The 12,878-nt window shown below is 50.6% G+C and overlaps 1 protein-coding gene across 3 annotated transcripts in view; it reads right to left on the reverse strand.

The window, feature by feature from the left end:
* Positions 1 to 12,878, reverse strand: part of Ush1c (USH1 protein network component harmonin) — a 47,234-nt gene that overhangs the window by 15,864 nt on the left and 18,492 nt on the right. For 2 of the 3 annotated variants that reach the window (XM_029563653.1, XM_029563654.1), the window contains exons 10-17: positions 12,774 to 12,833; positions 12,567 to 12,623; positions 12,152 to 12,294; positions 11,117 to 11,182; positions 9,865 to 9,989; positions 6,756 to 6,829; positions 1,412 to 1,564; positions 71 to 187 (exon numbers count right to left, since the gene is read on the reverse strand). In XM_029563653.1, the coding sequence (XP_029419513.1) occupies positions 71 to 187; positions 1,412 to 1,564; positions 6,756 to 6,829; positions 9,865 to 9,989; positions 11,117 to 11,182; positions 12,152 to 12,294; positions 12,567 to 12,623; positions 12,774 to 12,833 (795 nt within the window). The remainder of the gene's footprint in view (positions 1 to 70; positions 188 to 1,411; positions 1,565 to 6,755; positions 6,830 to 9,864; positions 9,990 to 11,116; positions 11,183 to 12,151; positions 12,295 to 12,566; positions 12,624 to 12,773; positions 12,834 to 12,878) is intronic. The other variant, XM_017798242.1, reaches the window with a different exon arrangement.

Here is a 12,878-nt window from a genome sequence, read left to right on the forward strand (position 1 = left end):
CCCGCTGTCCCTGGGACAGGTTGTTCTGAAGGTGTTGGGAGGGCCCATGTGGAGAAAAGGGCTCTGTTACCTCGGAAATCTCATTATCAGCAGAGGAAATCTGCTCAAGGCGTGTCTGACAGAGCCTTTCCACCCAATACTGAATCTTTTCTGATTCCTCAAGGTCTTCCCGCTCAGTCTCAGATACCTGGGACGCAGACCCATGGCGAGAGGAGAGGACAAATGACATACTGAATCACTTGGGCAGTAATTCCCAAAAACCCCTGGTACAGGTCAGTGTGTCAGCATCTAGAAAAGGACCCAGCCTCCTTCCACCTGGCCCTGGAAACAGAAACTAGGACGAAGGGGCTGGGGTGTCAGGGTCACTTAACAGCAAGTGCGGGGGTTCATGCACTGCCCGGGAATACCGGCCCCCAGGATCCTCATGACCCCAAGGCTCTCGGGTTTTCTGAAATTGGTCCTTTCACAGCTTCCCTGCCCATTCCAAGGGTTTAACTTACTCTTGTTTTCCCCTCAAGGCTGCCTTGTCCTCACAAGTGCAAGTTCAATCTTATTCTTCATTTTGTAGCTAATTTATCCTTAATGCCAGACCTAATATACTTCGCATTTTCCAGGAGTTCTCTGGTTTTATAATCTAATCAGCTTGGCATTGTGATTCATGAAAGCATTAAAGAGAAACAGAGAGAATATTGCCTGCAGTCAGGGAGTTCAGGCCGACCATCTTACCCAGAACACGAGAGTTGCTGGTACTATTAACAAGGCTGGAAAACCTTGGATTCACTCCTAGGTTATAGAGGTCTTACCTCAGATACACTATGTGTGGGTGGGAGCAGCCTCAGATTCTAAGCACGATTCATTGGAAAAAGTCTCAACTTACCATCTGCACTGAGGGGCTAACCTTAGACACATATAACTCAGAGCCAAGCCAGCTTGGTGAGACCTGGTTTTGGACTTATAACCTGGGTAGGGAGAGCAGACTGAATGAAACAGGTGAGTAGAAGGCTAACTTCAGATCTTCCAGAGACACAGAGTGCTTAACCAGACTGTAAGCCAAGAGATCTGCCTCACTGACACACCTGGGGTGGTGAAGTCTTGCCATAGCTTCATGCCTTGGGGTAGGGGGTTGTAAAAGAGCCAGAGTTATGTATCAGTGAATACCCTGAGACCCACAGTCTGGGCAGGGAGGCTGGCCTCACACCCAGACCTTGAGCCAGGAGATGAGCCTAACACGCACCTAGCCCAGAGCTGACCTCAGATGGCCTTAGACACTCTGGTCTCATTCTTTAGAATGGGGAGGAAGGGTCCATCTTGGGACTCCATCTGTGAAGAACAAGCCCAGCTGGCCCCTGGAAGCGTGGGTAGGGCCAACAAGACGTGTCCCAGGGCTGTCTGCCTGCAGCAGGACACGTACCTCCTGTGCCAGCCGGTTGATCTTTAGCTGCTTCTCCTTCTCCAGCATCTCTTCTTTCTCTTTGTAAAGCTTTTGCTCAAACTCCAGCTCCTTCTTATTCTTCCTCAAGTCCTGCAGGCTGTCATACTTCGCTTTCTTCTTTTCTTTTCCTTTCTGAGCAAACGTGGCATACAGACCCTCGTTTGTATGACGAGGGTTACCAGGTAATGTCGGCACTAGCCCAGGACAGCAGACAGGGCGTCTGGTCCTCAGACAACATAGGGAAGCCTCTCATGATAAGCCCCACTCCAGCTCTGTCCCACCACACTGGGCCTCAGGCCCCAAGATAAGGCAGGCCACCACTGCCCATTGTAACATGAGAGACACACTCCTTACTCGAAGAGGAGAGCTGGCTTTCTGGTTCACTAACTAGCTGTGTGACCTTTGTGCTAAGTTCCTTTACCTCTCTGGGCCTGATTCATCTCATCTCAACTGGGGAAACAGCTGCCCCCTGGGTTTTCTGCCAGAACCCATAAAATAGGGCTTTGTAGCCTTCAAAGTGCAGCCTGATGAAAGGTATCTTGTTCACTTCCTAGGACCTGGGTGTTTGTGTTCCCCAGCATTGGAAGAGGAAGGTAGATCCTGTTCAGATGCCAGAGATGCATCCTGGGAGATTCTAGAAAGTCTGGGAGAGCTGGGCAATCTCATGGGCAGAGATCTGTCTTTTTCTAGAGGAAGTAGAAGCAGACCCAGAGGTGGGCCCCAAGGCCAGACATCGAATTCTGATTTGCAAGCATTATGCTTTACCATCTAGAAAGTCCAAAGCCAGGGTTCCCTCTGAATTGGGTCTTCAACTGAGGATTAGCTAGAAAGTCCAGCACTAGGAGATGCAGGGGGGTGGGGGGAGGCCACAAGTTTCAGTGGATTTGGGGAGGGAGATGAAGGGCAAACAGACCCTGCTGACACTGGGCACAGAGCCTGCTCTCTTGGCCACTTCTCCATGGAGTGGCAGGGAAGCTGGGGGATAAGGAGGGAAGAGAAGGAACATTCTAGACAGCCCACATGCCAAAGGACTCGCACTATCTCCTATGCAGGCATTATCCTGTCCTCCTGAAGGGGCTGAGGCTCAGAGAGGTGAAGGCCCTTGCTTGAGGTCAGACATCTAGGAAGTGAGGGTGTCAGGTTTTCAGCTGTGTCTAGATGAGCTGAGGGGCAGGTGGGAGATCAGTCCCCATCACACACAGCACAGAGCCAGCCCTCAGGGGAAGACACAGAGAGTCAATGCTGGAGCCGTTTCTGGGCTAAGCCCCACCCCCACCCCCACACATTTCCTGCTGTGTTTCCCAGAACCATCTGTGTCCAAGGCCTGGGATGAGGAATTAAGCTTCCCAGTGACAGACACACAACTTCCCTACAAATGGGGTGGGGGGTGGAGTATCTATGGACCTCAGACCAACTCATCTTTCCCTCACTAAAGACAACCCCACTTCCAAGAATAGCTAATATGTTTCGGAAATGGTTGCCTCTGGAACCCACCTCCAAAGTAATCCAAAGTGTCCTGAGGAGATGGTTCTCTGACTCTGTTCATGGCCTACCCTGCTTACCAGGCTCTTAGCTCAGCTCAGAGATGAATCCCCACATCATGCTATAGGATCAGATGGCAATTCCCCAAGAGGAGGCTGAAGCACTGTCTAGAATAAGGTTGTGGCCTCCCTCAGGGACCGGTGACCACCATAATGGGGTCGTCATTCTATTGGTCAGAAAACAAAACTCACAGCAGCACCAAGATGGCACAGCCAGGGCTCCTGGGAAGGGCAAGTTGACAGAAGACAGTTTCTGTCCCATCCCCAGGAAAGTAGCATCTTCTGCAGATGTAGGTGAGCAAACTGGCCTCCTATGCAGGCAACTTGTGTCTGCCTCCCTGCCAGGCTGGGAGCTCCTGCACATAATGCTACTTGGCATGATTGACTCAGGCAATTTTTGTGTGTGTGTGCATGCGTGGGTGCGTGCATGCGTGTGTATGTGTGTGTGTGCGCGCGCGCGCAGGTGCATATATGTAGAGGGCAGAGGACAATCTCAGGTGCTGGTCCTCAGGCACCTTCTACCTTTTGACTTGAGACAGGCTTACTGACATGGAAATTCACCATGTAGATCAAGCTAGCGGGCCCATGAGTTTCCAGGGATCTGCCTGTCTCTGCCTCCCATCTCACCACCTCTGGGATAACAGGCACATGCTACCATGCCCAGCTTTTTACATGGCTTCTAGGGATTTGAGCTCAGGTCCTTAGACTTGTGAAGCAAGCATTTTACTGAGAAATCTCCCCAGCCCCCGTTTATTCAAGAAGTTCTGGTGAAGGGTCTTAGACTGACCACTCCTCCAGGCCCTAGCATAGACTGAGGACAGGTGCACTGGGGGTCTTGAACCTAGAGAGACTTACTGCCAACACAGGAATAAGAGGTATGAAACCTCTCTTTTCAGATATGGGGTTTTGGCTACTGATGTTCATAGCTATGGACACCCCTTATATTCCTGGGGACTCGGAGTTCCAGCTTCTGAGAAACAAACCATCTCCCACAGATCTGGACAAAATGATGATGGCTTTTCAGAGCTGGTATGAGGGACATGCTTGTATTGCCCTTCCAGCTGTCATTTACATGCATGGCAAATAGTCCTTCCATCCAGGCTGAGAGGAGAGGCAGATGGGATGTGCGTCCCTGCTCTACCTACAAGCAACTGTTGTCTTTCGGAAATGAAAATGGAACCCAAAACACCAGCTGGTCTCAGAATGATGATGAGGGAAACTAGCCTGACCTCTTCACCAGCAGCCATTTAGGAGACATAATTTTTGAGGTGGTGTGCACGGAACATTCTAGATCATTTACATTTCCATAGCTATTAGTGTCTAGAAAAGACATACCCTATCTGATTCATTTTATTATTTTTCCAGTAAAATTAACGTGTATGCGTGTGAATGTTTCTGTATGTATGTGTATATGTGTGCATGTGTATAAATTCATACATGTATATGTGTATATATTGTACATGAATATGTATGTTTATGTGCATGTGTGAATATGTGTGTGTATTAATATGTGTGGTGTATGTTGTTCTCGCTATTCAAGTTCTAATAGAGTCTATGCAGGAAGAATTAGCAGCCTAACTCAGTGGTATCCCCTAGGCAAGTCCAACCCACGGCCTGCAGTGAGCATAGCTATAAATGTAACCCAACACAAATTTGTAAACTTGAAACATTGAGGGCTTTCTTTTTTTTAAACAATTTTTTGTAGCTCAATTGTACTTTGTAGACAACAATGTCCCAATGTCAAAAGGCTGGACATGCCTGCAATCCCATGGATTTGGCCTGGGACATGAGGTGCACAGTCCTAGAAGACCACAAGCTTTCTGAGACTGTGACAGGATGGGAAGGAGTCCTGGACAAACTCTGGTCTAAGTTTATTCACTGCTGTGCAAAGCATGACCTAGGGTCCCAGGTAAGGACCCTCACCTGGTTAGAAATAACACTGCTGTCAGTTATTTTAACGGGGATGTACCAGACGTTCCCTCAAGGTCACCCAGCAGCTTTGCTTCTGGAAGACAATTTCTTGCTAGAGAGAGCTAGTCGAGCGATATCATACAATTTAGCTCACTCAGATTTATGCCAACAGCCTGATTCCTAAATACCAAGCCATCTTGAATGTCCAATCTACAGATATTAACCGTGGCATTTTCATAATCAAATGTCGATGAGATTTAGTAAGACAAAAGACCAGAGTTTTATGGGGCCTGGAGATAGCATAATGAGATTTAGACAGAAAATTAAAGGTCTCAGAAAATGGAAAGATGCATAATCCTAGGCCCAGACAGACAGCTCTAGGACAGAGTTGGAATTGATGCGGCTGCCTGTCCCAACCTGGGATGCCAAATTCCACACATGGGCAGCCAGGCTGTGTCTGGCAGGGTCGATGCCATGAGCTACTCTGTATCACCCACCCTGGCATTCACTGTCTTGCCACAGTCTCCTGGTCACGGCTCTGGTTCTGCTTGACCTAGTAAGTCAGAAGCAGCGTACCCCTGCCTGAGCCTATCAGAGCCACCTGAGGCCTGATGGTCTCTGGAAAAATCTAGGAATCCCTGCTGGGCATCAGACAGGTGTAGACGGGTCAAACTTGGAAGTGAAGGGGCCAATGGCACTACTTAGAATCAACAGGAAAAGAAATGTTTGGAAAAGACCACAATCCACAGCAAACTCAGCAGCACACGGTACCTCCCCCAGGCCCGCCCATCCTACCTTCCGAATGGTTGGGAATTTGCCATCATAACGGTAAAACCACCCAAAGGCTATAAGGACAGAGAACAAATAATGAGGGAGCATCCATGGGCAGTGGCAGGGAGCTGGGCTCCCAAGGAATGTGTAGCTTTGTGAGAACCAACAGCACAACCACACCCTCTGGCCAGCTCTCCCCTTATCTGACCTCAGCCAGGGGCAAAGCAGGCTGGAGACCACCTGAGAACAGCCCCAATTCCCAGGCTTCAGGTCACTATAAAAGCCTCCCCTTAGGACACTGGCTTCAGAAGTCAGTGCCAGAAAACCAGCTAGACTATCCTTGTGAAAGGATATGCTTTTCTGAGTCATCACAAGGCCATGAACACAAAGCCCTGTTGAAAGAGAGAAAAATAAAAGCCCCCCGACCCAAGCCAATGCCTGACCCCCCTCTGTCCAAGAAAGAGCTTCAAACAAAAGCCAGTCTGGGTCCTGCCTGAACTGCTACCAAGCAGAAACAAAGTATCTCATGGTACAGCTCTGTTCCTCTTTCAACATAGAGAAAGGCAATGGCCCTGGAAGGTCAGTTATGGTAGCAACACACAAGAGATATGCTTCCAGAAAGCAAAACCCCCATCCAGGCCAGATAAGTAGGACACAGACCCTTCCTTGCCCAGGCGAACAGTGGGTAATACCCCAGACTTGAGCTCCCTGGGGCTAGGACTGACAGCTTAAACGACTGCCCACGGTCAGCTCAGCGCTAGTCCAGGTACAACAGCTTGGTAGCTGGATGCAGGAGGGGGGATTAGGGAGTCTTGAGGGAGAGGCTAGAGCTGTAGGGTGGGGGAGTTGGGGTAGGCAGTATTTAAATATTTGAGTTGGTGGCACTACCATACTGGCTGCTGATTTTTCAGTCTGGTTATGAATTTTGTCCCTAAGGTTAAGTGCACAGTACATGGACCAAGCAGGGGCCTGGGGCATCCTCATAGACCCCAGTGGTTCCCCACCAGGGGCCAGCTCCTCAGAACCAGTGTCTGCACTACATCAGGAGGAGACAGAGCAAGCGAGGCAGCCAAGCCAGGGAGCAAAGCGGGGACTCCAACCTGCCGTCCCTGCGCCTCTGTGCCTCCATCCAGGTGGTCTGCAGGCTCCAGTTTGGCCTCCATGCCCTGATCATCTACCCAGAGGGGAAAAGAGGGGCAAGCTTGTGAGCCAGGAGGACAAGAGAGAAGGGATGTCCAAGAGCCTGGACACCTGTGACCAGTTGTCTCCAGAGGAGCTGTGGAGTCAGGGGCAGCAGGGCTTAGGATCCTCGAGCTAAGCTTTCTTGCTCTGGTGGGTGCACAGGATTCCTTTGGCCTCAGTAGCTTTAGTTTCTCTATCTGTTAAGTGGGTTAACAGTAGGAAACCTCTGATCTGATGGCAGCATGAGACTATTTTACCAGGCGTTGGGTTGAAAAATGGAGGTGCAGAGAAGAGGCTGGGAATATCTGCGCATTGTACATGTTTGAGAAAGGCTTGTCATCAGAGAACAGATCATCTGCCTTTCTCATTAGCCTTGTCTTAGGGCTCTGCTTCCACGAGGGATGCCTGAGCTATGTGGACAGCAGATAGCGATTGGGAATCCCAAGGAGGTGGGGAGATCCTAAAGGTACACAGGGCACATGTAGTTAGGAAAATAGGAATCTTGGCATTGTGTGGAGGGAACAGCAAGCGATCGATTCTACTTATTTCCAGCCTGGATGCTGGCATTCCTGGGACCCTAGCAGGTATTACAGGAGCCTACTTGCGAGCTGCCCTTCAAAATTTCAAAAGGTCTCCTTTCTCATGGGCCATACGTCATGTCTTTGTGTTCAGCTCCAATCACATCTACTGGACAGTAGGACACTGAAGCTTAGGGAGGACAAATGAGGACATAAAGGATTACTTGGTTTGGTAGAACACCCTCTCCAACCTTCAAACTGTGGGTCTGCTGGGTGGGGGGAGTGCTAGACAGGGACGTGAGGGAGAGAAATGGCGATCTCTCATTTAAACCTCATTGCCCAGCTTTGGGATCCTTATTAAAGGATTCCCCTTCCCTGCTGCTATGGTGAAGGGGCTGGGCAGAACGTTTGGGCGTGGCTGCTTAGTGAAGGATAGGTGGGCTGAAGCAGTGTCTGAGCCCCCTAGGGAGCTGGGGAGGGGCAGCCGTCCCGCACACACGGATAGGCTGTCTGCAGGCTGTGAGGCTCTTGATGTCCAGGCTCTTCCCTCTTTGTTCAAAAACGCAGGGTCCACCCCTCACAGGCACAGGAACCCAAATCAGGTCTAACATGCTGGCCAACTGGGTCCCAGAGTGGAAGGGTGGTTGGGAGGAGCTGGCTGGACCGGGTCTGCTGTCCACACAGCCCTGACCTCTGCAGCCTCCCAGGAATGGGGAGAGAAGCAGAACGATCTGCCGGCCAACTGACTGCGTCTCCAAACTCAGCCCTGACAGGAGCTGTGACAGTTAATACACTGGCTGGGGTTCCAGACGGAATAAAGAGGAGAAAGAGAGCTGAGCACCAGCATTCATGCCTTTCTCTTCACTATGGCGTGATTCGACCAGGGGCCTCGTACTCCTGCTGACATGCCTTTCCTACCGTGATAGACTGCACCCTCAAACACAAATGCTTCCTTCCTTAAGTTGCTTTTGTCAGGTATTTTGTCACAGCAACGAGAAATAACAGATACGGGAGCCTAATGTCTGTGCTATGAAGATGGATGTCCCCAGGAGGACGCAGGCTCGGCTATCAGTCTGTGCTCACATATCCTGAGCAAAGGCAAAACTCTGGTTTCTTTTATTCAACAAGTTTAATTTGTTTAAAGAGCGCTAAATAAATACCTCACTAGTGAAAGGGCTTTTATTTTCCGTAATTCCTGAGAGGATGCTCTTGCTGCTAAGCCAAGACCCAGTTTCTAGGGAGGTACTACGCTGAGTCGGATTACTTTCATGCAAACCAAATAAAATCGATTTCTCTCCCTCTGAAGCTCCTATTTCACTCCAAAGAGCAAATTAGCTCCTGTCTAAAGCACAGATTCTTCACTGGGAATTTAGCTCAGGCCCCATCCTCAGTGAATAGGGACTGTCATGGGAAGGCTTCTAAAAGTACACTTTGTCCTTCCCTGAGAGATGACAGTGCCCTGCTGCCAGAAAGGAATGCACTGGGAGCTGACTGCCCTGCACCAGGGGATGGTGAAATGGAAACCTCCAAAAACCTCTGCTCTGGTGTGGACTCAGTAGGCTTTCAAGTTGGGAGAGTTATCTAGATCCCATAACAATGTGGAACCTTGATCCTAGGGTCCACAATCAACCCCATCTGGAGGTTCCAACAGTCTAAGCCCTGTGTTGTGAGCACAGTCAGCTTAGCAGAACTTGCCCATGTCAATTACAGATGGAGTGAGCTGGGAGGTGGGAGTGAAGATCCAACCAGGAATCAGGGACCTGTGATGGCCACAGCCCCAAACTACTGGAGGCCCTTCTCCTCTAGCCCATGAGACATCCTGGAAGTTGGGGCTGAAAGCAGGTGGGTGGGGGAGCTGCTGATAGAAGCCTGTGCTGAAGCCAGAGGAAGAACACAGGGCTGACAGAGAGAGGTGGGAAGGGCAGGAGCTAAGGCCCAGCATGGCGTAGCCACCAGATCCCAGGTGATATCTGGAGGGGTCTCGTGGTCCTCTCCTGACTTCCATCCCCAAAGTGGCAGCAATGGGACAGCTGTCCTCGTGCAGGGATGTAGATTATCCTCCCCTGTTCCCATCAGCCCTGGGCCACCAGAGCTCGACCCTCCCCTCCTTGCTGCGGGCTTCACCTCAGCCCCAGATCAGAACCAGGCCGGTAGACAGCACGACACTCAATAAGCTAAGGTAGTCACCCATGAGCCAGTTCCACATCTGCCAAATTCTCTGTCCCTTCTATAGCACCCCAAAGGCCTGCTGTATGTGTTGTGTGGCATAGCTTGGGGGCTGGTACATGGAACAGACTCCCAGACAAAGAATAGCAGCTCTCTCTCTCAGCTTGAGAGCCTAGCTTATGATCCCTGACACCGGCTGCCTCTCCCTGAATGAAATGCAGCCCAGAGAGCCCTGGGCTCTTCACTGGAGAGGTGGTGGTGAGTGGAGGGAGATGACGCTTCTGTCGAGCCCCCTTACTCCCAGGGGCAGGAAGGACACCCCTCCCCAGCACCAGATACATACACTTGGGCTTACGAAGGGGCTCTGGGTGCACCTCGGCAGTGATGGTTTTAGGCAAGATAAGCTGTTCTCTTGAGCCCCAGTCTTCTTCCCACTGCTTCTTGAACTTCTCTTCCTCTTCCACAATCCTGAAATGAGACCCCACTCACACCCCAATACCTGTGATGGGAGTCAGAACTTCACAGGCTCGCTTGCTGCTACCAGAAGACCTTGACTAGCTCGGGGAGAGGCCTTATGGTTCAAATGGTTCTAGCTTGGTCAGGACTAACATTGCAGTGTGAGGTATAAACTGAGTGTGAACATAGCCTCAGTATGTGCTCTGACTGCCCTGACATGAAAGGCTGGGCAGGACTAAGGAAGGGTTGCAAGTAAAAGAAGTTTCAGAGCAGACTGGGTCAGCAGGTAGCTGGCCACACTCCTGTGTGACTCAGGTCCACATACAGAGCTGAGGGCAGGCTGTACCCTACAGTAAGTTCCCCCACACTGTGTGGGACGATGGCTTCAGGCTGTCTTACCCCAGAGAAGTCCATTTTACAAAGCAGCATTTGGCTTTGTTTAGAAGGCAGATGCTGAGGCAGCATGACTGTATAACACACTGTGCATGTAGACACCACCAGTCCAGCACCACCCATGAGGCCCACACCGATAAATAACTACTCCTAAAATGGTATCATCTATAAACCTATCAAAGTAGGTAGGAAAAACAAGGGTATATGCGTGTATCAGGAAAAAAAAAAAAAAAAAAAACCTGAGAACTTACAGAACACACTAGACCAATGAAGGGAGCAACACTCTCACCTGGACCCCACAAGGGGGGGCACCAAGCATTGCAACAGGGACAGTCCCACTGACTGCTCATCTGACCACCTACTATGTGTCAAGGGACTGGTATATGCATCAAGGGTCTGTGAAGTGTAATATGTGACCTGAGAGTAACATTAATAATTATGATCAGGATAAAAGAGCCCATGGTTTGCCAATGGTCGTCTACCAACAGAAATCAGAACTATTTGATGAATTTCGGCCAAGGAAACTAGTGTTGCTTGGAATCCCAATATTGTGGAAAGACATAAACGTGTCTATATTACTGACATAGTGAGCTCAGAACACACAGGCATGGCATGAAGGTTAGATCCCAGGCACCCACTGTTCCACCTCCCTCCTGTGGATCCCAGGCACCCACTGTTCCACCTCCCTCCTGTGGACCCCAGGCACCCACTGTTCCACCTCCCTCCTGTGGATCCCAGGCACTCACTGTTCCACCTCTCTCCTATATCTCTCATTTTCTTCAGCGGCCTTCTGGGCAATCTCCTTTCTCCTTCTGCAACACAATAGAGATTGACCTGTGTGAGTCCATGCAAGAAGAATTACTTCTTCTTATGGCTGACTCCTGTTCTGCTGTCTCTCCTCCAAGGATGTCAGTACCAACATTGGGGACCGGGGAAACTACCCCCAAAGTCCTGGTTCTGTGCTCCTGGGTGGTTTCATCTAGCACTGCGGGGTGGAGATTCTGGGCCATGGGAGCAGGTGGTAGGTCTAAGGAGGGCCATTCACCTCTTTCCAAAGTCAAAGCAGGGGCTGCCAAGCAGGTGAGACTCTCTAAGCTAATTCTCTGATGGAAGAGACAGAGATATGCCTTCTCTTTCCTTTTCCAAATACTTATTAAGCACCCAGAATGCACCTGCACTGTTATCTTGACAGTGGTTTTGATTCATGAGTTGATTTTCCCATTGATTCTCTTTGTCCATTACTTCAAACGTGAGGGTGGGGCTCATCACCACAGGCTGCTGACCCTGGGGGGACTGCCAGGATTCTGACCCACACTGCCTGGATGAGCATCCCAGTGTGACCACGTGTGATTCTGAACAGCAGTGGTTTTACCTTTCTGAGTCTCAGCCTCCTCACCTGTCCAATGGGTTGATCCCATCTACCTTTCAGGGCTTCCATGAAAACTGAATTAGGTAACATAAACAAAGCCCTGGATACAGCACCATGGTGGGCACTGCACATGCTAGCTATGGCTGAAAAGAGCCTTGTTTGTATGGTTCTGATGCCTGGAAACCAGAAGTTCTCCTTAGCAAGGAGCCAGTCTGAGGAACATGGACACCCTAACCTGCCACTGAAGGCCTAAGGGAGAGGATGCAGTTGACATAGGCCAAGTATAGAAGGCCCAGGCTAAAGGCAAGTAGGTGGGATATGTGAGTATAGGCATGACCAGAGAACATGAGTATGATCCGTGGATATGGGTGTGGTCTGGGGCACAGGCAGGGCTCCCCTGCAGGCCACTCACTGGCGCTCCATCTCCTGCTGCTCCTGGAGGATCTTGTTGGACTCCATGGCCAGATGCTTCTGCATCAGGAGCTCTTGCCGCTGCAGTTCCCGTTGCCTCACCTCCTCCAGCCGCTCCCGGTCCGTCATGAAGAGCTCCCGGCCCTGGCGGGAGGAGGGGAGGTTCAGCCCCTGGGGAATCTTGGATCGCAACCACTAGCACAGAGTTGGTTGTTTCTTAGCCCTGTGTCTCCCAGTGTTGGGTCCTGTGACTATGGTGGTCTCTAACCCCAACCTTCTACTGGGCAGAACACTTGCTCCTTTCTCTCTGCTGTCAGAGCTTCAGGGAAGGAGACCCTTGGGCCTTTCTGATGGTGCAGGGCAGATATCAAGAGTCAGAGTGCTAGGGCAGGAGGTCAGGAGTCATGGGGACTTACAGCTCCAGCTACGATGGAGATGGTCAGGCTGCGACTACTCTTCAGGACATTCACAGCCTATGGAAACAGGGAGATGGTCAGCTAGGGCCTGACAGACAGACTAAAACATTATAGACAGAGAGCAAAGGTCTCAGACATCCCTTCAGTGGCTGGAAGAAGCGGTACAGAAAGGAGATACGGGCTAAAGGTGAAGACCACACATCTTACCTCCTTATGGTCCAGGTTGGAGAAGTCGATGCCATTGACCTCGACAATCTGGTCCCCTGTCTGGTGGAGAAATAGAGAATGGTGCGGGGGGGGGGGGGGGGGGTG

This window comes from Nannospalax galili, unplaced genomic scaffold (assembly GCF_000622305.1).
Source record: "Nannospalax galili isolate Female #2095 unplaced genomic scaffold, S.galili_v1.0 scaffold1857, whole genome shotgun sequence".
In the NCBI taxonomy this organism is placed as follows: domain Eukaryota; kingdom Metazoa; phylum Chordata; class Mammalia; order Rodentia; family Spalacidae; genus Nannospalax; species Nannospalax galili.